Genomic DNA, 23,189 nt, shown 5'->3' on the forward strand with positions numbered 1-23,189 from the left:
CCAGTGTCTCATTAGACAGGTATCAGTGTTAGTAATAGAAATTTCATCTCCTGAGTCCCTCTCTATGGTGTAAAACACTAAAGGATATTAAAGAGATAAATTAATAGATGGAAAAATAAATTTCCAGCCTAACTGTTATGAGCAACAGAGATCATGAAGAGCACCAGAACTGCACACTTTGCCTCCAACATCTTGTTCCCTGCTCCCTGGTACAGTCATAGTTGAAGCCCTAGTTGCATGTTTCATCTGCATGGTACAAGTTAACATGATAGAAAGATAAAGTATTTTTATTTTCATCTCTATCCCTTCTCAGAAAGTCTCTCCCTCGTTGTCGAAAAATTAACAGGATGTTTTCCAATGAGTCAGCACCTCCTCCTGCATTCAGTCGCTCCAACTCACAGGTCTCCATGGACAGTACCTCCATGGAGGACTTCTGGTGTGAAGTGGAGAGCATCAAGGAGAGCAGTGAAGATGGATCTGAAGAAGCAACACTCTTGGAGTTCAAACCTGCTGCTGGTGAGCACATGACCACCACTTCTTCCTCACACCTTGGCTTTGCCTCATCTCTTTAGTGATGTCCTGGTCTCCTTTCTGCTGTCATCCAGTAGGAGCAAAAATGCTAGGCTGGGTCTATGATCATTGTAGCTCTGCTTCTGAACATCACAGTCAATGTACGAGAGATCACCACAGAGAAACAGTAATTCAATCTGGTTTATGCACTAGAGCTGGTAATTGACTTCTGAGGTAGGTTTTTTTGCACCAATTTTATTTGTACTTCAGGAGGACAGACATGGTGTAATTCAGAAAAGAGAGGCACTAAATGAAAACTTCATCTACAGCATTAAATAAAATAAACAAAAACATACAAAAGAACCAAAAAGTTCATTTAGTATACTGGAATTTTCAACTTTCTGGCTTTTGGTAGGATGTAATGCAGAAGTCTTGAAGCAGGTTTTAGTTAGATATCTTTTGCTGCTATCACAAATTTTATAATTGCCTGTTTCTCCAAGATTGCCCAATTTATATATAATTCAAGGAGAGATTAGAGATAAGTCTAAATATATGGATGCCTACATCATTCAGACTCCCCACTTGTCAAAATTAATTCATCATTTATGCAAATTATTCTGAAGGTATTACTACCTCATTCTGTTACCTTAACATTTCCCTCTCTCCTTTTTCATAATGTATTTTGAAAAACATGTAATAGTCTGCACTAGCTTGTTGCAATGCAGCTTTGTGTTAGATGATTTGATAACATCTAGAACAGGAGTTCTCTTTTTTTTTCCAGTTATGACCTGACTTACAGATGCATTATATTTTGCAACACAAAATATCAGGTGTTACTATAGGATGAAACCGAGTTTCTTTTGAGGTCATGACCCACTGGTAACTTCTGCAAACCTTTTGTGGATCACAGCCACTAGTCTGATAACTACTGATCTAAGGATAGATTTGAAACAATGGTGTGTTCTTTCCATACAATTATTAACATGAGTGACGATGTATTTTTCTCACCTTGACATGCAATGGGATGTCATTAATTCTGCTACCAGGAAGAAAGGTGAAAAAGGGGAAAAGGTGCTACTTTATTAAGCAACCAAATATGTAACCAGTCATGGTAAGTATCCCCCACAGAGGTATCTAGCTCCAACCATGTACCGTTTCCATGGGGAACACTTCCCACTCACTAGTTCCAGGTAGGGATCTCCTGGTAGCAAGAGGAAGAGACCTCTATTCACAAGAAGTCTCAGTCTGCTATGAGGTTATGGTCTGGCAGCTTAAATCCAAACTGCACTTCTTTGTGCTGCCCCGTGGTCTCAAACAAAAATAAATCAAGGTGTAACATTGAAACTTTATGGTTATTGTTATGGGAAGGCAGAAAAGCAATCTGCCTCAACCAGTTTGACCTTATTGGGAAAATTCCTGTCTGATCATGCTCTCTAGCTTGAAGACCCCAGAAAGAGATTGTGAACCTCTTGGTGTCTCCTTCATGCAAATGTCGGCGTGAACTGGGTGCCCCTGACTTGTCTGCACAGTCAGGGGAATGTCACATATCTGTGAGTTACCAAGCCAGAGTTACCAAGTTAATAGGACAAGGCAATATGGGAGCCCATTTTCCATGTTCTCAGAAACTTTTCCATGAGTTTCACCACTGCTGAGCTAAATCTTCACAACAGTGCAAATTCTGCTGCGATCCCATGTTACCCTTTATCTGATTACACCTCATTACATTGCATTGATTTTTTCCCCTCTGTCCTGAATTAAAAATGAGACTGCAGGGTAAAATGCAATACATCTCCACACTTCGTTTACCTTCATACTGTTGTTTTAAACACATATATATTGCATACACCCACACAGCTAGGCAGAGCTTGTTCTAGTTATTAAGGTCAGGAATACATTCAGTCTGGGATTATAAATCTTGGAAATAATAGTGAGTTCTATTAAGCTCCTAATAGGATAATACTCCTTGCTGAGTATCAAAACACTGAAAAGCAATGTGGAAGTCCTCAGGGCAAAATAAAAACAAATATTTGTCACCCTTTTGAGATGTCTTTAAGAGGAAGAGATGCAGAATCCTTAAGAAGGAAGCCAAAGGGTGATAGCAGCCAGGCACCATGAATATTGTCGAAAGCACAAAGCTGATTTTTGCCTGACAGCATGTGCAAGGGGAAGGCATCAGCAAACTTACCCTGTTGACGTTAGTAGCTATGGTCAAGAAAGAACAGAAGATCATAACAAGGGATAAAAGAGATGAAAATGTAGGGGAAGAGGAAGTCATGGGGTATTTAAGATGGCAGTGATGTGCAGAACTGCTTTAACACTTGGTGTTACAAGGCTGGGGTACTGTGAGTTATTTGAGGTTATACCTGAAATTCAAAGAAAGTCATACCTCTTTCCTAGCAATCTTTATGAGAAAAAGAGAATTACCAACCAGAGAGAACCCTCTTGATTATCTGTTTGTCTTCTTGTGGAGCAGAATCAAACACAGTATCAAGACCCTGCTATATAAGTAGCTACCAATACAAAAATAATGTTTTGTAAAACAACATTTTTCTTTTAGCCCTTATTTAAACCTATGTGTCATAAAATTTTGAGGGTTTTTTTTACGCAGAAATTCCTTCTCTTTAATAGTTTTACTCCTCTGGTTGTCATTGTTATTTCTTAGTCTATTGTTTGTGAATGGTTGGAACAGGAAAAGGGCAAAAGCCAGAGAAAATAAATCACAGGGGTGGCTGGTAAGCAGGCACAATTTCATGTCTGCTTTACTATTTTTCATAGCATCATGAAAGGTAAATTTGATTAAAAACTAAGTTCTTGGAAAGAATATGTCAGGACAAAAGCCAAAATGAATATAATTAAGGAACTGAAACACGAATGGATGTGGCTAGAACAGTGGCACATGGAAATGAAAAGAGACCTTGTTAGAAAGAAGAGTGAGGACAGCAGAACCATTAGTTCAAAGGTTACAAAGAAGGGAAAGGAACAGCCTGTCATCCTATCTGTGGCTACAGAAAGGATCGGAGCAGAAACAAGCTGATTAAAGGGATACCCCGTGCCTATACACAGGGTAGGGGTTTTAGAACCAGGTATTTTTGTAGAGCTTTGTAAAGAGAGAAGGCAGTTAACAATGAAGTCAGTGATGGCACGTGTAAGATGCTTTCACTTGTCCCTACAGTCCAGTCCTGTAATTTTCTTTTTTGTGTATCTAACTGCCAAAGTGCAGCAAACTGTGATCTATCAATCTGCCTGCATTCTGGTGTCAAGAAGAGGCAATAAAGGGAGAGTGGAAATACCAACCTGCCATTAAGACCAGTGCTGGGACAAGAACAATAAGTGCATTGACCAGTTGTTTTATAGGACACACTGCAAATTGATCCATTTCCTGTTTCACATGTTTATTTGTAATACCTCGTTCTTCAGTCAAAGCTGGAAGGCAATTATTGTCTTGTCTCAAGCAGCATATTGCTGAGCTAGGATTGTTCACAGAACTAAAATGAAGGACCTCAAAAATCTCCTATGTGAAGAGAGATTTTAGAAGACTATGACTGTTTACTTCAAAAAGCAGACAAATAAAAAAGCAATGACAGCAAAATTTAAAATTACTCAATGATTTAAAGAAGGTAGATTGGGAGCTTCTCCCTGTCCTACAGTGACAGGGGATACTCATTTAATGTAAAAGGTAGCAAGCTGAAACCCTGTATTGGCTTTGCATGGCAAGGTTTTGGTAGGGGCGGGGGGCTGCAGCTGTGGCTCTGTGAGAAGGTGCCGGAAGTTTCCCCCATGTTTGATAGAGCCAGGAAAGAAAATGCTTTTTCACACAGTGCATAATCTTATTATGGAACCATTTGCAGTGCCGAATCAGTTGAGAAAGAGGTATTGAACAGGATTCAAGAAGGTGTTAGTCGCTAATCAAGCTATCAAGAAAAGCTGGGGTGTAGAGTGCTAGCCAGTCCTTAATTACTAGAAATCAGGATGAAACCTAGCATGCAAGGATAGCTATTTCTGCACCTTCCACCCCTACCTGACCACTTTGATATCTACCTGACCCTTACTCTTTAGTGACCAGCTCTGGCTTTCAATCATCTTCTTCAAAACAGGCTATTGGACTAGGTGGACATCACTCTTCTCTCAGTGTGGCATCTTCACTAGGTGTCTGCAGCTGACTCTCTGGCATCTCAAATCTCATCAGTGTGCAAAGACATTATTCTATTATATACACCATTTCAGTATTTTTGCTTATTTTAATTGGAATACAAATTTAATTTCCACCTGCCAAATGGCTTCATCCAGTACAATGTGGTATAAATGGTAACTGAGGGGATTTATGCTCTTGAATGATGGGTTAGTTTTTAGCAACCTTGCTGTGTCAGGCTAGTTACTCTACTGCCTTCTTCACACAAGGGTGTTGATGCACAGGTTAAAAATGCCTCTTCTGTTCTTCTCCTAAGCCTCTCCTGTGCAGACACTGCCAAAGTTGACAGTATGTTGACAAAACTAAATTAACTTACATTTGTGGCCCAAGAAAGGTTGGAAGTGGAGTCTTCTCGAGGTAAAGGCTAAGGCAGCGGTCCACCATGCCACCTCCCTTCCTTCAGCCTGCTCTCCCTCCCTTGCCAGGCCTGGTAACACGCTCTTTTCCTCTGCAGAAGGGGAACTGGAGGCAGAATGGCTGCAAGATGTAGGTTTATCTACATTGATCTCGGGAGCTGAAGAGGAGGATGGCCAAGCCCTGCTGTCCACTCTGACCCGAACTCAAGCTGCCGCCGTACAGAAGAGGTACAACACCTACACTCAGACCCTGAGGAAGAAGAACAAGCACACAGTCCGGGATGTGCGAGACGTCTTTGGCACCAATGACTCTTCTGTAAGTAGCATCCAAGCGAATGCTTTTGAGCTTAATTTTTATGCATTTTGCAAGTAGCTCATCAAAGCTTCTAACAGACAGGAACCTTTTTCTGCTGACAATGTACAGACAGCCAGTAGCAGTTCCTGACACTATGTCCAGATTTTAATGCTGTATTTACTACATTTTGAGAGGAAAGGAAGGAATCAAATAAGAGAGCTAGATGGTACACAGTTTTGCAACTAACCTGTAACGTAATGTTCTATCTGTTGCCAGCCTTCCTCCTGCAATCTCCTATCAAGACTAACATTTACTCCTTTATTTTTTGGAAATTGGTGAGTTACTCTTGGCAGCTATTCAAATTTTTGCTGGCTTCTGGGGCACTTGCTATTTACTCAGCAGTCTCACCAGTGAAGTCAAACTTCACTAATGAAGCAACTGGGGTTCAGATATGCATAAGCAATTAAACACCTGCCAGCGTGATTGCAACTGGTACACTGGCAGTTACATTTCACTTACATAGCAAATGAAAATCTATTAACTGTACATTTGCTTCATGGCTTCAGAAATGAGCATCACATCTGGTGGTTTCATCCACCTTTTCCTGAGGAGAGCTCTAAACGCACCAGTTCCTATCCCTACACGATTTGATTTTGGTGAATGCAGTCGACTGTGTGAGTTTAGTCCAATGCTCAAAGCAACACGCATGACTTCTTTACATATGTTACTCATGATATTTTAAATGGGAGTCGCCAATAAGCTCACAAGCTCACCTTCGAAATGAATATTAAACTTCTTGCCATTACAAAACTCCAAGATACGCTTTTTTATTAGGAAATTACTTTGTCCTTTTCTATTTGTCCTACCTTCTCCTTAAGGCTTGGCATCCTGGATGAATTTAAAACAAAAAATTGGGAAACAAAATTGTACCTGCATAGTTATATTAAAATTACAAAGATGTAATGGTTGGGGAGTTAACTTATTTGTCTCCAATTTAAGTATCAGGGCTCTTTTGAACCTCTTGCACATATCCCACAAATATATCCAGAAGCATCCAATAGTTTCCTGTGGGCAGATTTTCTTGCATGAGAAATCATCAGGCATGTTTGCATGAACATTAAAAAGCTGATTAGCACACTTCTACTGATTCAAGTATCTGTAAACGTTAATGCGTTTAAATTTTTAAAAACGATAATAAAACTTAAGTTTCCTAATAAATGTCAATCAGCCAAATATATGTTGTGCCCGTTCTCTTGGATGCGCACATTATTGATCTGTTTTTGACTTGCTTAGTCTTCACCTCTGTTTCTCACTTGCTGAAGGAATCAGGAACTTCAGAGCCATTGCCTTCAAATCAGTTTTACCTCCTCTGAAATTCAGCTCACTTACTAGTTCTGCATTGTGGAAATCTGAAAGATAAGACCGAATAAGTCATTAAGACTTCTAACTCTTCTTCCCACAAAAATATGCAGTTCTGCAGGGTGCTTACCTAAATCTTAAGCACAGATACACAAATACAGCTGCAAAGCACACCATCACCTCCCTCCAATGGACTGCAAAACAGATTGTATTTCAAAATGCCTGCAAGGTTCCAAACACCCTTTGGGCATTCCCATTGACCATTGCTCCATCTCTGCTGCTTATTATGGGATTTAGAAACTTTGCCCTAATTATCAGCTCCTCAGGGATAAACACACTTCAGGAGAGCTTGTGCCCCGACCTGAAGGTTTCCAGAGCAGTCCTTTGTAAGGGGGTATCAGCTGAAGCAGTCCCTCATGCTCTGCTGCCTCTTTGGTCATGGCACTACAGCTGTTGGTGAACCTTTGTGCTGAATCAGTTGGGGAAAGTGATCCACATTAAAAACCACCCAGCCAAAAAAGAAGAGCAACAGGGGACAGGGAGGGGCAAATCTTTTCAGCACAGCTGCTGAAGAGAGGCTGGTAAAAAGACCACTTGAAATGACATGCAGGAGTTTTGCTTTCCCATCCTGCTTTGTAGTTGGGAAGGCAAGAAGTAAATCTGTTGCAAATAGCAAAACAGCTCTAATTGTTTCACATAACTCTATAATCCTGCCCATTAGGAGAATGGATTTACACCTTTTGTTATTGGAGGGAGGAAGTGAAGCATTGTGCTCGTTAACAGCCCAACCCTGTATGTTGTGATCAGCTAAAACTCCTCAAGAGTTTTAGGAGCATTTTACTTGAGCAATGCATGAGAAAATCATGTCCTAATTAAAGATCACTAACTAACCCAGAGCTATTTGCATGAAAAGGTATTTGTGATGACAGTGCTTGCAAATATGAATATATCCAAAGCACGGGCAACTTGTACCTTGACCAGAGCTATAAGGCTGTCCCCCTTTGCCTTTATTTCCCTTAGCTGCAGGGCTGACAATAGAATTTGGTCAACTTGGTGGTCCAATGATTTGTTTTTACATCTCCTACAATGAGGGTAGCTACTAAAGAACTATCTATCTACCTCATCTCCATCTTTTTCTTGCTCTTCTGGTTTCCTCTTCCCATTGAAAATTCCTGCATATATTGTGCCAGTAAACACTGGGCTCGTTTTTAGTATTGGATAATGAGAACTGTCTAATGAATCACTTTCAGTCAGAAATCAGAATATGAGAAGTCTTGCCTGCACTGGAGTCCCAGCCAAATGAATAAAACTGTCCTGATTTAGTTAAGGACAAAATCTGACTCTTGGGCTTTCGCATTTGTTAAGACATAAGCTTCCAAAGTTTTTTAATCTTCTTTTTTACTAAAGAAATAATCTGGATCTTTAAATTTCATGCATTAAAAAGGTTTTATTCCCAGTCTTCCCTTTCTTTTAATCATATTATCCTAAGATTTAAAAAAAAAAAGGGGGGGCGTGTTGGTCCTGTTTGGAAGAGATTTTCACAAAAGAGACATAGATTTGGCTTCTTTATACACTCACTGTGAAGGCTGGGAAATGAGACCAAGAATACGACATTTTTAGCTACCCCTGATATTGTACATGGTTCACATCATTCATTTGCTAGAGCAGCCTGCAGGCTGTTACAAGCACTGCTGGGTGCGAAGCCGAGTTGTGCTGTCAGCTCCCCTCCGCCAGCACCACTGTGCTTAACAGAACCTGGTTACTGCAGCTGCTTCGCTATTGATTTCACCTGTGTAACAAGGCTGGAAGATTTTTTCCTTAATAAACTTGAGTCACTGTAAATCTATTCTCAATACTTTTCACAGGGTCAGACATTTTGAGCAGTGAAAGTAGACGAACCATTTGCAAATGTTTACCATTAATTTCTCCATCTGGATCTTAAGCAGCAGAATAACTACTTTTATGTTTGATTTTCCCAAATTGCTGAGGCAAGTTTAACCATCCACTCCACTTCCATACTCCCACCTGAAATTTATAATGCTTTTTTAATGTCCTAAAACCTTTTGTGTAAATGTTACGGGATTTATCATCAAAGCATCCTACAGTTCTCCTTTTAAAAAAATCAATGGTCCTTACAGTCTTCTGGCAAAGGAAGTCCATGTGACTCAAATCCTGTTTGCTATCAAGTTTGCGGGTCATTGAATGGACTCTCTCAGGAGAGATTTTATTCATGTTACATTTCACTTTGTTACCCAAATAGCTCGGAGGAGAAGATGGAATAAAACAACTGCAACATTATTTCAGGCTTCCAGTTGGAAGAGCTGCCTGGCTTTTAAATATCTGACATTTTTTAGCAGCCTGAATGCTGCTCCTGTGCATTGGCTACAAATGGGGAAGACAGAATTTCTGCCCGAGGCATTGCTGCTTGTTGATAAACAGCCGATTTAGCAATTTAAAGAGCAGCTATTGTGGGCTCACGGGGCCCTCACTACAGGTTCGGTGGGAAAGCTGGGGCTGCTCCATCAGGCTCAGGGGGGGTGAGGCAGCAGGTTTGAGAAAGGGGCGTTCCAAAGGCTCCCACCAGGATGCAAAGGACAGCAGAAAAAATACAAGTCTGGTTTGGGACATTGTAGTTATTTTTACTGAGTACCCTCAGAGCATTTTTAAAATCCTGACCCTTTTTTTTTTAACCCCAGAACATGCAGATGAGCTGCTACTGCCCCATGTACACACAAATGCTCAGATTTGTCTTTATAAGTCCCAAAACTGCTGAGAACAAGGGCAAAACTCCGTTGCCAAGAAGAGGTGACGGTGCTTGAAAGTCACCCCCGGGCTTCTGAGCCCCTTCTCTGCTGTGCCACACACACTTCCCCCATTTTCACACAGTGCAGAATGATTTCTGGAGTGGAAAGAAATGAATTTGATGACAGAAAGGCCTTTTTTCCTAAAACTGTTTTTGCAGTTCACTGATAAAGTGTTTATAACCTATGGGAGGACATCCGTCCATTAATAATTTGCTGGTGCCCAAATCCCGAAAGGCAGTGAACAGCCTGATTTCTGACAGGTGCTTGGGAGCAGCAGATATTCAACATGTGTCAGAAAGTCCTCAAAAAGATTTGTGTTCAAAATTATTAAAAGCAGGATGGATTACAATTTGACGAGGACCTTTCGCTTAGTACAATTATGTACAACAATTTACTTAGCTAATTTCAGCCATTATATAGGACAGGACTCATTAGCTACAGTGAGCTGCAGTATTACTGACCTCAACGTGATCCAAATCTGTACAGCCTGGGGAAGATTAATTCTTAGGCTTGGCTATGAGAAATGTGCTCTGACGAATCACAACAGGTTGTTTAAACTTGGCAAAAGAGTGTAAGCTGAGAATGATACGCTGTTGCTTGAACTGTAGCAGTTTCTGTCCATAGACGTTTACCTTCACTGCAGTCTGATCATTTTTCCTTGCCTATCAGCCCACATTTGAGGCAGTTCCAGTGTCACCAGTTCCTTCTAATGGTATCCAGCTTCCTGGGCAGAAGCCAGTTTGGAAATCAGTTAGCTGTGAGTATGCCAACATGTAACCAGTGTTCACTTCCTCCTAGGAAAATGATAGACAGAAAGATCCTTTTGTGGTTCTGAGGTTAGTCCCCTCTTCTGTGTTGGGGCTGTGCTGCATATATGTACTTAAAACCATTGTCAGCTTATTGTCATGCAGGAACCAAAGTTTCCCATTCAAGACCAGTGTTGTACAGACACAGACTGCTGCCCTTGAGGCATCAGTGTCTAAAATGTACTGATCATTGCAAGGCTGGGAACGTAAAAATAACCTCTAAACAATACGATGCAGAATTTGTCCAAAATATGTCAGCAGTGTATGTTCTTGTTGCAGATCATTACAAGAAAGATGCGTATTTCCTTCATGTTTCTTCTCCAGTACTGCAGAAAATGTAGTATTAGAAATGTATCATTTTTCTGGTTCTGCCCTATTAGTCTGATCTACTAATGGTGTTATTTCGGACATCCATTAAATACTTTGCTCTGACAGTGACTGGCAGTGCTCATGAAAATGATAGCTCTGCTCTACTCAGTGTCTGGATAACTGTCAGCAGCCTTCTGCAGGAATGTCTATCTTTTATTTTGAAAGCTCTTCTCATCACCATTGTTCAGGGCTTAACTAAAGGGATATCAATACCCGAGTTTCAAAACTAGGTCCTTAGATGTTTACCTCTGGATATAGTGCCACAGACATTTTCCTTGGTTGCAAAAACTGTTCATTTCACTGCTCTGCTGATACCTCTGCTCTGCAAGCAGTTGTACTAGAACAGATGGGGAACCAAATTGTCAGGGACACTGTGGATGGTCTGTGGTCCCAGGTCCAAGGATGGAAAGAGAGATGGGAAACATCTTAAAACAGCTTGGCCATTAGGTGGCATCTAAGGCCACAGTTCAGAAGCCACTTAATAACACACTTAGCTTTTTCATCCCAGACTAGCAAAACAAAGGCTGGCAAAACAAAGGGTGTTGCAAAAAATGTTTAAGTCCCTGTATTTGTAAATTCAGTGATTCAAAAATCATGGGGCATGCACATGTTCATAAAACATGTTACGCTTTTTAATTCACTTCCTGATTTCCATGGCTTTTGAATGCACTTGGGTCATGTCAGTAAACTCTTCTCTGCAGTCCTGGGGGCTGAAATTTTACTTCACTTCCAATGAAAATTATGATTCTGTTCCGATTGCATGAGTCTAGGAGCTGGACCTTAATGGAAAACGTGAAATTGTCCTGAGTTATGAGAAATCAGTCATGAAAATTGGCAACACTGGAACTCATGCATGTTATCACACTTTGGACTCCATGACAATAGGGTATTTCTTGACTTGATTGTACTGATTTCAAAAGTTTTACTTTGGCATCCACTAATTTCAGCAGATGACTAAATTTTAGAGTAGAACAATGAGTCATTTCATAGTATCTACCAGAAATTCCAGTAGATACAGTGTTTTTCAAACTGGAAGATTGTGCGTTGAGTCCTGTTTTGGTGCTACACACCTAAACTAGCAACTGTGAGAAATATATGTATGTGAGCATACAAAATGCACAGTATCTTATGATTGTAAATAAGTCAACAGTGACCTGAGAAACTGTGTCAACAACATTTTTCTGTTAGGAACTTTTATTTTTAATTGTTCATTAGACAAGTGGCAAGACAGTTTGCGGGCCTGGGTAGACAAGGATGGAGTACAAAAACTTGATAATTCCTGATAAACAGGAAGTTCCAGCTTGACTATCTTTCTCACGAAAAGCAACAAGTTAAATAATCTAAAATGAAAATAGGGATTTTATTTCTAAGGGGTTATTTCCTCCAGACAAAACAGGAACATGCTGTGGTTTACACTGAAATTCCTCTTTGAAGCACTTCCTTTATGACTTTCTCAATATTTTTGTCATCTTGGTTCAATTTTTTGATGTCTCTGTACTAAACGCAGGCATACGTTCAGCATTCATATATAATTTCTCTTATTTTCAGCTAATAACTGTCTAGACTGCGGACTAGATAAAGGCAGCCCATCCATAACAGAAGAGCTCTCCTATGAGGTCTCTTTCTCAGAATCCATTACGGTTCTTCCAAAAACCCAAGAACGGCCGAAAAACCAGAGGTTCAAAAAGGAAGACTCTGCTCTGCCTGTAAGTTTGTTCTCGACATATTTCCTCAATTGTTTTCTTTAACCCAGTAATTTCCTGCTTTATATCCCCAGCACATTGGAGTCTGTTAAGATACATTAGCTGTCCTTTGCTATGTGTGCTTTATGGAGGCCGCCCGCTGTGCCTGCCTACTGCTTGTGACTGATTCCTCCCTGAGAGGCACCAAAGCTAAACTGGATATCCAAGCCTGGTTTTCACTTGCACCCATCACAGACGAGTATGTGTAACTCAGTCCACAAATATTGCATCATCCACACATTTTTCACACAGAAATAAAGATCAGTTACTGGCACTAAGACTAGCAATCATTTTCATTACTGGTCTGCTTTCTTACTTTATTCCCCACGGATCTTCTGCCTCTGTTAACACATGGATTTAAAATTGCTTCACAGATGAAGGAGGGAAAGCAAGCCTTAGTCCTGAAGCTGTACTGATTGTCTCCAATCAGTATTCAGTGCAATTATGCTATAGGAGATACTACCTGAATGGTTAAAGGAAAGTTTATCATATCATCCAACCAGACATACACTGAGCAGTTGTGTCATTATCTGGAATTATTTCTTGAAGTCAAAGAACTCAGTTTTCTATTTCCATCAGCCCCCACAGCTTCCATTACTGAAAACTGGAGCATTAGGTTTGTGCTTCAGATACCACCTTTTTAGTGAAATATATGAAATAATAGCTGTAAATTATTTGGAAACATTTCCTGAATGTTATGATATCCTGAGGTCCTGCACTAATCTGAAATTGTTGAATTCACAGACGTTGAATTCTCTGAGAATTATCCATTTGTCCACCTCAGGCATCACCAAGGAAGAAGAACCTGAGATGCAGAAGTAAGCTTCCCTGTTGAAAGGAGGGATAAGACACCAAGTAGATTACAACTGGTGTGAAATCCCGGTGCTTTAGTGTGTCTGGGTTTTTTTGTGGTGGGGCTAACTTAGTGTCCTGTGGAGAGTAAGGATATCTCTGCATTCATCATGATTTTGGCAAAACAAAGGTTTATCCTTGCTCCTTGTAATAGCAAACTTAGGACCCCAGCCGTCACTACAAAACACACACACACACATAAATTATTCTCTGCAACAGCTTGGACAATTTCCAATTGATAGAGGAGGGAAACTGGTAACAAACAGGGAAGATAAGATGCCACATTGAATATCATGGACCTGAGGATGCATAGTTGATTAGTATTAGAAAAGGCCAGTATTGTGCTGGAGATGAACTATTCTGCATGCAAGACATCATTTTCTGTGCTCGCAAGAGTACACGAGAAATATGCCAGGTCATCACAGACAGAGACTTTCTGAGTAAAGTCAACAATCGTAGCTGTTGATGTTGGCATTTCTCTTACTTCATCTGCTGCCACTCAGAGCATTTGTTTTTTCCCATAATGGCTCAGACTGTAATGCACCCCAGCAAAAAATCACCTCTTGCTCTGTTACACAGAGTGACCAGTCACCCCCAACAGGGCCAGACTTAAGTCTATACAACATCATACTTTCTCCAGGGCAGGTCTGACACATTAATATAACCAACTTCATGGATGGCATAATGGCATATACCGAGCTGCACAGAGAGAGATTATATATCATAAAATAGCATGTACCCTGAAGCTCCCAGAAAAGCCAACTCAACATTACTGTCTGCATAGGGTTACATGCAATTTCCCCAATGTGGGACCATGATCAATGCGACAGTTGAAGATATTACAGAACTAAGAGTCAGTAAGCATTTCAGGCCCCACTTAGTACACTGTATAGTGCCACATAGAAACAATGTCACACAATATCAGACATGATCCGTAGCCAAAACACTAGTAATCTAATTTTAGGATAGCACAGCCTCCTTCAGTGCTGCATATTGTGACTCCACTGTTTGTAAGAAAAATCACTGGAAAATTGTGACACAAGACAGAAGAAAGAGGCCCAGCCCCAAACCTTGTGTTAACACTGCATCACATCATAGTGACCCTAAGAGCCAACCAGCCACCATGGAAAACCATTGTAGCTACCTTTTGTAATCGGTTTTGGAGTGTTTGTCATCTTTTTCTTGGCAAACATACATCCTTTTTCTCCTTCCCCTTAGAAAATATATGTATACTGTGTGATTTTTTTCTTATTTTCAGGATGTTTTATTATGCTTTGACTGCTTCTGGACTTTTTGCATCACTGGAACCAAAATGCACAGATATTCTTTAGTATTTTATGTGTCTTCAGAAGATTATCCTCCATGTAGCTTTTGTTACATTATTAAGTTTCGGCATGAGAGTAACCGTGGAATTGCTGCATTCTGGGGAGGGAAGATTCTGGCCTAAAATGCCCCAGACAGCATGTGAATTAGTTATTCCATCCCCTGCACTCTTTCTCCCCCAACTCTTTCACCCCTACTGAAAGACCACATACAATGTGATTTAGGAAGTCCTAACCTATATGATCTAGATGTCCTTTGTCCTCTCTTACTTTTGAAATCTGGTGTAAGTTTAATTCTTTTTTTGTTTGCTTTTTTCTTAATCTGTTTGACGGGCTTCATCTAAAGATGGGTTAAACCTACTGAGTTCAAATTTATTTAAAAAAGGGAGGACTGGGCTGAAATCTCCAGAAGCAAAACATTATTAAAGGCTCGGTTTCCACTCAGTTCCCTAAAGGGAGGAGGTGATTTGTAATGCTATTTATTTATACCTCTGACTAACAATTACTGGTTTAAATTACAATTAAATTAAAAAAAACATACAATACCAAAGATCCACAGTTCTTTGAAAAGCATGTTTTTTACTATAACTTTGTTGTTATGTCTAACAATTGTGTCAAAAACTGATGGGTATCTGTTCTTTTTGACATTTGTACAAATGCTTCTGTCATGACACAACATTCCTGGCTCTGGTCCATGACACTGCAGTTTCTAAAATATGTAGACATCTTCACATGCCCTCAAATTACTAAGTATCATTTAGTTCAAGCCTACTTGAATAAATTATTTCTTAGCTGCTGGGAGTCCTGTTTCTGAGCCTAAATGCTTCTTGAGTAATAAAAAGTACCAGTAAATTGGCAGGTCGGCATCAGGACTGAGTGATTTTGCTTCTGGGCTTTTCCTCAGGTCTTTAGTTTGAACTCTCCTATAAGACCTCATAAATTAATAGAAATATGCAAAGCAGGCATGGATGCATTACACACACACACACACACACACACACACGATTGATATACAACCATATCCATGATGAAATGTGTCAGCTACTTCAACAGCATTCAAAGATGCTCTGGGGGAGTCAGAAGCAGAGAAAAATATTATATCCTGGGCAAAAGTTTAAAAGTAGCACGTAGCTCATTTGTCCCAGCTGGAGTACAGGAACTGAGGTTAACACCTCTGCTCCAGCATCCCTTAGCAGTCAAACTGCAAGGGAACATGATGAGCAAGAAGCTCAATTTTGTGTTTCAAATGGATGCAAGTTATGTAAACATGCCAGGCCAGTATATAGGGTTGTAGTTCAGCTCTTTGGTGTTATCCATCTACCCTAATATGACTTCCTATCATATAGGGGCCTCTCTTTCAAGACAAAAATTCACATCCTGTAATTTTTGTGCAAATAAAGATGTGACCCATCTCTACTGTAGAAATTCCTTGTTCGGAAAAGCCGGTTTGGACTGACAGAAGTTGGAGACCTCTCTCCTGAAGACATGAAGAAGATCCGCTACCTCTCCCTGATTGAGCTAACGGCCTTCTACGACGCGCTGGGGGTGGAGCTGAAGAGGAACCGTGCAGAGAGGGTGCGGGGACGAGGTACCGTGCTGTGGCATCCCCATGGTGGCCACCTGGGCACTGCTCAGCGTAGCTAAGATGACGCGTACAAGGCTGTGTTTTCTCTCTTTCACATTTGCTGTTTTTTTTTTTAAGAAAATGGTCTGTTTGGAGTCCCTCTCAGCATACTGCTGGAGAATGATCAAAAGAAGGTTCCTGGAATAAAAGTTCCCCTCATCTTCCAAAAAGTGAGTATAACTTGGCCTGCTTGGCCACTAAGATTCGCTTTTCCATCATTTGCACTGACACTCAATACAGTTGTCAGATAAAAGAAGATGCAGGCTTTACAGACTTGAAGGTGTCTACATATTGTCTCTCTGTATGTTGTGGTTTGAAAACCTTCTGACAAGGAGACAAAATTTGCTCCTTTTGAGTGTTTTATCTGTGGTGGGGACCTCTTTTGATTTTTGTAATTATATGATACCATACAGGAAACTTCGGGAAACAAATGTCTGGCTTTCTGTTTCCTTTTCTCATTAAATTAGAGAGCCATGCAAAATTGTGTGTGTGTGCAGAAGTGGCAGAGATGAGTTGTCTCAGGAGTTTCAATTTCACATATTAAAACCATAGGTATTACTTAGCTATTATTTCCAGAATGGAAGTGGTATCTTCTCATTGAGGTTTGTATGACAAGATAATGTCATTTATATAAGACATTTGACAGTACAATGACATCCAGCAGATGTCTTGCAGACAGGTACACATACACAAGCACACATGCAATTACACAGGTTTACATGGACTTGAAACTAACAACAAATTTCCCTGTAAATACTGACAAAAGGGGAAGTGGTGTGGAGTGTCAGGGGAAAGACTGACATGACTTGAATATTTACACGACTTTGCAATCAGCTCCACAGCTCCCCTGTCAAGATACCATGGGAAATTAGAAGGATCCAACAGCTAGGGCAGGAAGCAGAGCTCATGGTGAAAATCCAGAGCTGTATGAATAAATGCTAGGAAATGATTTTATTTTTTTTTCCTTGTTCTAAATTATGTTAAATCAAAACATATTTATTTTGTTATAAAGAATTAGAGTGGAAAGCCTATTCATCTATTCACAGAAATTTCAAACTAAAAGATCCTGGGATCATTTTCTAATCTGAGTTCTCAGTTCCCAGAAATGTTATGTTATCTATAGACCTTTCCATTGTGCTCCTTGGGGAAAGACTTAAATATTTCTCAGAGGTTAATTTTCCCTCAAAACACCATTGTGTTTTACCCAGGGTATCTGCCCTTTTATTAACACGTTTATGTGTTAACTGTTCTATAGCAGTGCCAAGTCTGAAATCAAGGACAGAGGGGCCTATTGCATTATCAGTTTTCCATACTCTGCATACTGAGGGTCAGGAATATGGAGAACAAATTAGGAAGGCTTACTTACATGACCTGGCTTGTTTTCATTAGCAAATTACATAGAAATGTATCTTTTTCAAATTAGTTTCAAGGATACCTAGACTGAAAAAAAGTTGATAATATTTTTAAGCGTTTCTGAGTATTTTCCTGGGTTTTGTTGGGGTTTTTTCAGTTGCTGCTCAAGCTTGAGGAAACAGGTTTAGAAACCGAAGGAATTCTACGAGTGCCTGGATCTGCCTCCAGAGTCAAGGTACATGCTTGTGCCAGTTTTCTGTCTCCTGGATCACAGACCCTATGTAAAATAACACAGCACACACAAATGCACACTGCACATAAATACTGATGTGTGTAGATCAGCATTTCTGTTCCTACCAGTGAAGGGTCAGACTGGTTCCTGGGAACCACTAAATCACAGAACATGTGGTCTATTGCTTTTCATTTGTTAATGTTCTATATAAAGCGCAGACTTGACGTTGAATGCAGTTTTTCTCTGCTGAAGATTGAGGGATCCTTTCAGTTTATCTGTCATCCAAAACTGCTGTGATCTTATCTCTGTTTTAATTTATTTCAGAAATCCAGAGTTGCTAAACTGAGCAAACCTAGATAAAGATCTTATTCTATGTCATTTTAACCTTTGTGTCATTTTATTTCTCATTTATCTTCTGTGATCTTACAATTTCCATGTTCCGAGTGAGAGAAATTTGGCCTGCATGCATTGTTTGGCAGCCTTGAGTACTGCATTTTCACAGGCTATTTGCGGGCTATGAACACAGGCTAGTTGGTACCCAATAACCTGACATCCCAGTCCAGTAATGCTTGCAATTGTTTCTCCAGACTAACTTGATTCCAGGAGCTGGAAGCCTTCGGCAGAGGCAAATTAGGAAAAGAAGGTTTTTCTGGGCTTAGTAGTGTCCACCTCTTTCCCAGATTTTTGTTTTTCTCGTTTTTTTTTTTAAATCTGGCTTAAGCAACTTCTTATAGTGCATCCATATCACACTTTCTCATCCTCAAGAAAGCTAGTCTTGTTTTCTGAGTCAGGAAGTCTCAACATCATGGCAGCCACACAGAGAGTAATGGGGATTGCTAAAGGCTGATGGGCTAGGGATCATAAAAAATGACCGTACAAGAAAAAGCGGCATTATGTGAAATGCACCGAAGACAGGCAGTAGCATCCCAGCTCCCTTTGACTCTGTGGATTGCTAAAAGCACTCTGCACCTTGCAAAGTGCCACATATTGCAGAAGGAAGCTCCTAATTTGGCCTGTACTTTTCAGCTTCCTAATTTCTTCATACAAATACTTAAAGTATTATTTCACAGAATCTCAATTTTTTCCAACCTCTCCAGGCAGATTACACAGCAGGGCTGTGCTCTACCTAATTAAATTACTTTCATATTCTTTGCATATACTGTACTGTGTCTTCTTCACTTCTTATTCACAAACCTATATCCAGGGAGCTGCTATGAGATATGACTTTATATGTAACTCGTCTATACTGGGTGGTAAATTAAACTGTCCATATGAAAGTTTTAAATTATTTGAGCTTTGGCTTCATTTAAGGCTGTCCAACAAGCCAACCAGCAAGAGAGAGATTTTTTCAAAGCAGATCCAGATTTCATCCCTCAAAGCCTTCATACATTATTATGACATTAGGATTTGAGGGCATTCCAATTTTATTTCAGTCTTGTTTGGAGAAAGAAAAGGCATATGGAAGTGATTAAAAGTTACTCTTCTATAAAACAAAGAAGAAATAAATACAAGTTTTCCTCTGTAATCTGGTTTGTAACAAAAGCTCCAGTGAACCAAAAATGCATGCTAGTCTACCGTAGGATCAGTCACGTTTAAAAAAAAAAAAGGCAAAAACATTTTTTAAAAGTACTTAGGTGCATATATACATGTATAGAGGGGTGAGTGTATAAAATACACATATATGCTTGCCTGTGTGGATATATACATTAAATGTTTATGTTTCAAAAATCTTGCTTTCTATTTCTTTGGATTGTTCTCAGTTTCAGCAGAAAAATGTGGAGTAGTTTTTCTCTCCCATAGTGATTTTGATGAGGTGAGGATTTCTGTTCCACATTTCCCTGTCAGTTACCAGGAGAGAATTTAATCCAGGTGTTTGTATGGATTATGTGCAAAGGATGTGAATACAGAGGAAGCTGAGATAGCCCAGATTACAACCAGTAAAATGTGCTAGTAAAAATGAGACTGTAACATTATATACCAAATCCTGAATGACTTTCTATTTCCTTTTGTGCCAATCATTTCACTTCATTATGTGTGACCATATTTGATATGTAATTTCCTTCAATTCATGTGAGGTATGGTAAACAGAATCCATTTTTTAAAGTTTTCTGTCTGAACAGACTAAACTTTTTTGTGCAATATTAAAGGACATTTGACAAAAACGTGATCTGAAACCTGAGTATTAGCTGCAGTTGTAATTTGTCATAAATGGTCTCACAAAAAGTAGCAACAAACTTCCTATGGATAAGGCAGTGTTTGGCCAATAATAATTGTGAAAACTGCATTATTTATGGATATCCTTCTATTACAATAGCTTCCTTCAATCTTCTTACCCCAACAATTTTTTGACGAGCTTGCATTTTCCAAACAGTGATCTGGGTTTGAAGCCAAATTGTGTTCCTACTAGGATCCTTACTGACTATTTCCCATTCACACACGTGTGTGAAACATTGATTAGTTACCCTCCAGAACTAAATAAACCTCTCTTATAGAGCAAGGTGCTGACATTGGAGAACAAGAGGATTAAATGGGCACCCAAAATGGTATAATCAATTCCATCTTAGATATCTGTGTTTTTTGAGTGGGGTTTTTGGCATGTATTAAGTAGAGGTTTTCTGACAGTAATGGTTTGATAACTTTATTTTCCTATGAAGTGATCAAATCTGATTATAGCTATACTAAAAGAAAATATCCTTCTAAAGACAGGAAGACCTGAAGGAAGTTAAAGCCATTTGCTCAAGGCTCATGGACTCAGATGCCAACAGACTGTTTATGTTTAGCAAGTTCACTGGCAGTGAGGAAGAAATGCCACTCCTTTGTGATTTAAGGGTCAAAATCTCTGGAAAGTGATTTAAAGAAAAAGACCAGCTGTGCCAAAAATCCTGTTTAACTGAATTTTCTGTTTCCAGTTCTAAGACACTGCACAAAATTGTCTTGCTTTAAAATGGTTCAAATGGGTCACTGGCAGAAATCTAGCTAATACAAACCAAATTTAGCCTGGGTTGCAAAATATCACCAGGAACCTGATCTGTTAACCTGCTCTGAACTTTGCACAGGTGTACCTAGACTGCTACTGGTTTAGGGCTACTTTAATTATAAACCTGCCTGTTGTTTGTAACAGGATTTCTGAAGTGATCTCAAACTGCCAGGTCAGAAGTAATGATTAAAGGTCAGATGCTCCTTTTATCTTTCAGAATCTCCATCAAGAACTTGAGGCAAAATTTTATGAAGACACTTTTGACTGGGACCAAGTACGAAATAATGATGCAGCAGGACTGCTGAAAATGTTTATAAGAGAACTCCCAAGCCCCCTCTTCACTGTAGAATATCTGCCTGCTTTCATCACACTAGTGGAAAGTAGGTGGAAAAGAAGTTAGTATGGACTGATCTAGATAAAATGTAATAGCAGACATTACCTTTTTTTCTCTCTCTGAAGTAGAGAGAAAAAAACATGTAATTTTTTCTCTCTCTGAAGTAGAGAGAAGAAAAGGCCCAGTGCATTGCCTGAATATTTAAATTTTCTGCAAGCTTTCCTTTTCAAATGGAAAATATTCTCTCTATTTAGCTAATAGCATAGACTTGTGTGGGTGACACAACTGTTTAATGTGAGATTTGAAATCTGTGAGCAAACACCGGCTGAGCAATGACTTTCATATATAGACTCTGATTCACACAAATTATAGATTTCACAAATGAAAATTTCTGCAATGTAAATTCAGGTCACTGCCCTTTAGCTGATATTCTATTGTATCTATTTTATTTCTCTCTGGGTTTATGCTGAGGTCAGAATATTTGTACAAAGATATATGTGATCATAGAAAGCTTCTGGCAGTCAGGTTTTGTTTTCAGTGTACATGCACCCTCTCATTCTCAGTACAATTTGTTCATTTCTCTTCCAGGAAGAACGCAGTAGTACCTTGCAATACCTATTGACTTCATTGTAAATTCACTTGAGCTAGGACAGAGTGAAACTATCAGGATGGTGAATTTATTAGGCAAATCGGTACAGAAAACTTAGGACCTTTATATAAGGTTGCAGCCAAGTTTTTGGAGTCTCCATGAGGTAGTTTAAAGGGCAGAAGGAGGTGACCCCTTCCTGTAACCTTCACGTACCTGAGTGTGCTCCTTGTGAGTTCCAGACTGCATGCAGTTACCATTGCTTAACAGTTTGGAGGAGAAGACTGAACATGAGGTGTCTGTGCAGAATAAAGTGACTTTACTCCCTCCAACAGATACACTGTCCACAACACTCACTCTTTTTTCTCCAAACCTCTCTCATCACCCTGAGTGGAAGCAAATGACAGAATTATTCTTCCCATCTTCTCCACCCCAGCTCTTCTAGTGAGCATTGTAGTATCAATATATACCAATTGCTGAAAACATACTATTTTGTAACTGACAAGGGGCTCTACGTTTATCTTGAGTGCTAGACTTAGGACAAATACCTTTTCAGTTACAAGCAATCAATCTCCGCTCCAATGGCACAAGCGTTCAGCAAATTACTCAATAACAACAGTCCAAAAATTTTCTGAAAACAAATAATCCATTTCAGTTTGAAAAGGCGAAAATACTTGATCCGTATACAACACATTCTGAACAAGATACCAAAGAAAAAATGGCTAGTACTGAAAAATATTGGCTCCTTGCTAGTTAGACAGAATTTTATAAAGCCTTGTCTCCCCCTGTGACAAAGACCCAAGATGATGAGGAAAAATGCACTCAGTACAATTGGTTTTATATTTGGGGAAAAGATTATGGTTAATAAATATCTGAACATACTAGTGTCAACCAGGCAGTTGTTGCTGTGTTTCTAGAACTGCTGACCAACAAGGATTTTAGAACAAACTGATTGTTATTGGGATTTCAAAAAGATTAATTATTCATATTCTTAGAAATCTCCAAGATCAAGTTACAGCTACAAGCTTTGCATCTGCTGATCATGCTGCTGCCTGAAGCCAACAGAGACACAGCCAAGGTAAGTTCTTCGTTTGCTATCATCTGCCATCTGTGGTGCCTTTGACTTTTAAATGAGAGACATGTTTTTTTTCTAACAGTCAGTTGATCAGACGCTGCACCGTGAAAGTATTCATCTGTGTTTTTTGTCATTTCCTTGAAAAGATGTTCCAATTCCCTGGCTGTCATTTCTCTTACAAGCAAGTAAGAAATAGTTGCTGGAGGTATCCAGCTGCTGGTGTCAGTAAATGGCTCCCAGGCATCATTTATTCTGGAGCACCCATTTCAAAGAGGCATGTTCCTTGCATAGTTTGGAAAAAGAAGGTCCAGTTTCTGGGTTTTTCTCTATAATTGGAATTCTCCGGGATGAAGTTAAAAGAGAAGCTGCCCCCAGGAGCTCGCCCAGTGCACTCCTAGTGCTGA

General features: G+C 39.6%; 1 protein-coding gene across 1 annotated transcript in view; it reads left to right on the forward strand.

Annotated features, from left to right (window-relative positions):
* Positions 1–332: 332 nt before the first annotated feature.
* Positions 333–23,189, forward strand: part of ARHGAP28 (Rho GTPase activating protein 28) — a 30,333-nt gene continuing 7,476 nt past the window's right edge. The window contains exons 1-9 of the mRNA XM_009808536.2: positions 333–516; positions 5,154–5,371; positions 10,183–10,270; positions 12,237–12,394; positions 16,027–16,192; positions 16,307–16,398; positions 17,739–17,816; positions 21,008–21,170; positions 22,706–22,788. Coding sequence (XP_009806838.1) covers positions 348–516; positions 5,154–5,371; positions 10,183–10,270; positions 12,237–12,394; positions 16,027–16,192; positions 16,307–16,398; positions 17,739–17,816; positions 21,008–21,170; positions 22,706–22,788 — 1,215 coding nt within the window. The 5' untranslated portion in view covers positions 333–347. The remainder of the gene's footprint in view (positions 517–5,153; positions 5,372–10,182; positions 10,271–12,236; positions 12,395–16,026; positions 16,193–16,306; positions 16,399–17,738; positions 17,817–21,007; positions 21,171–22,705; positions 22,789–23,189) is intronic.

The sequence above is a fragment of the Gavia stellata genome, chromosome 3, assembly GCF_030936135.1.
Source record: "Gavia stellata isolate bGavSte3 chromosome 3, bGavSte3.hap2, whole genome shotgun sequence".
Lineage (NCBI taxonomy): Eukaryota > Metazoa > Chordata > Aves > Gaviiformes > Gaviidae > Gavia > Gavia stellata.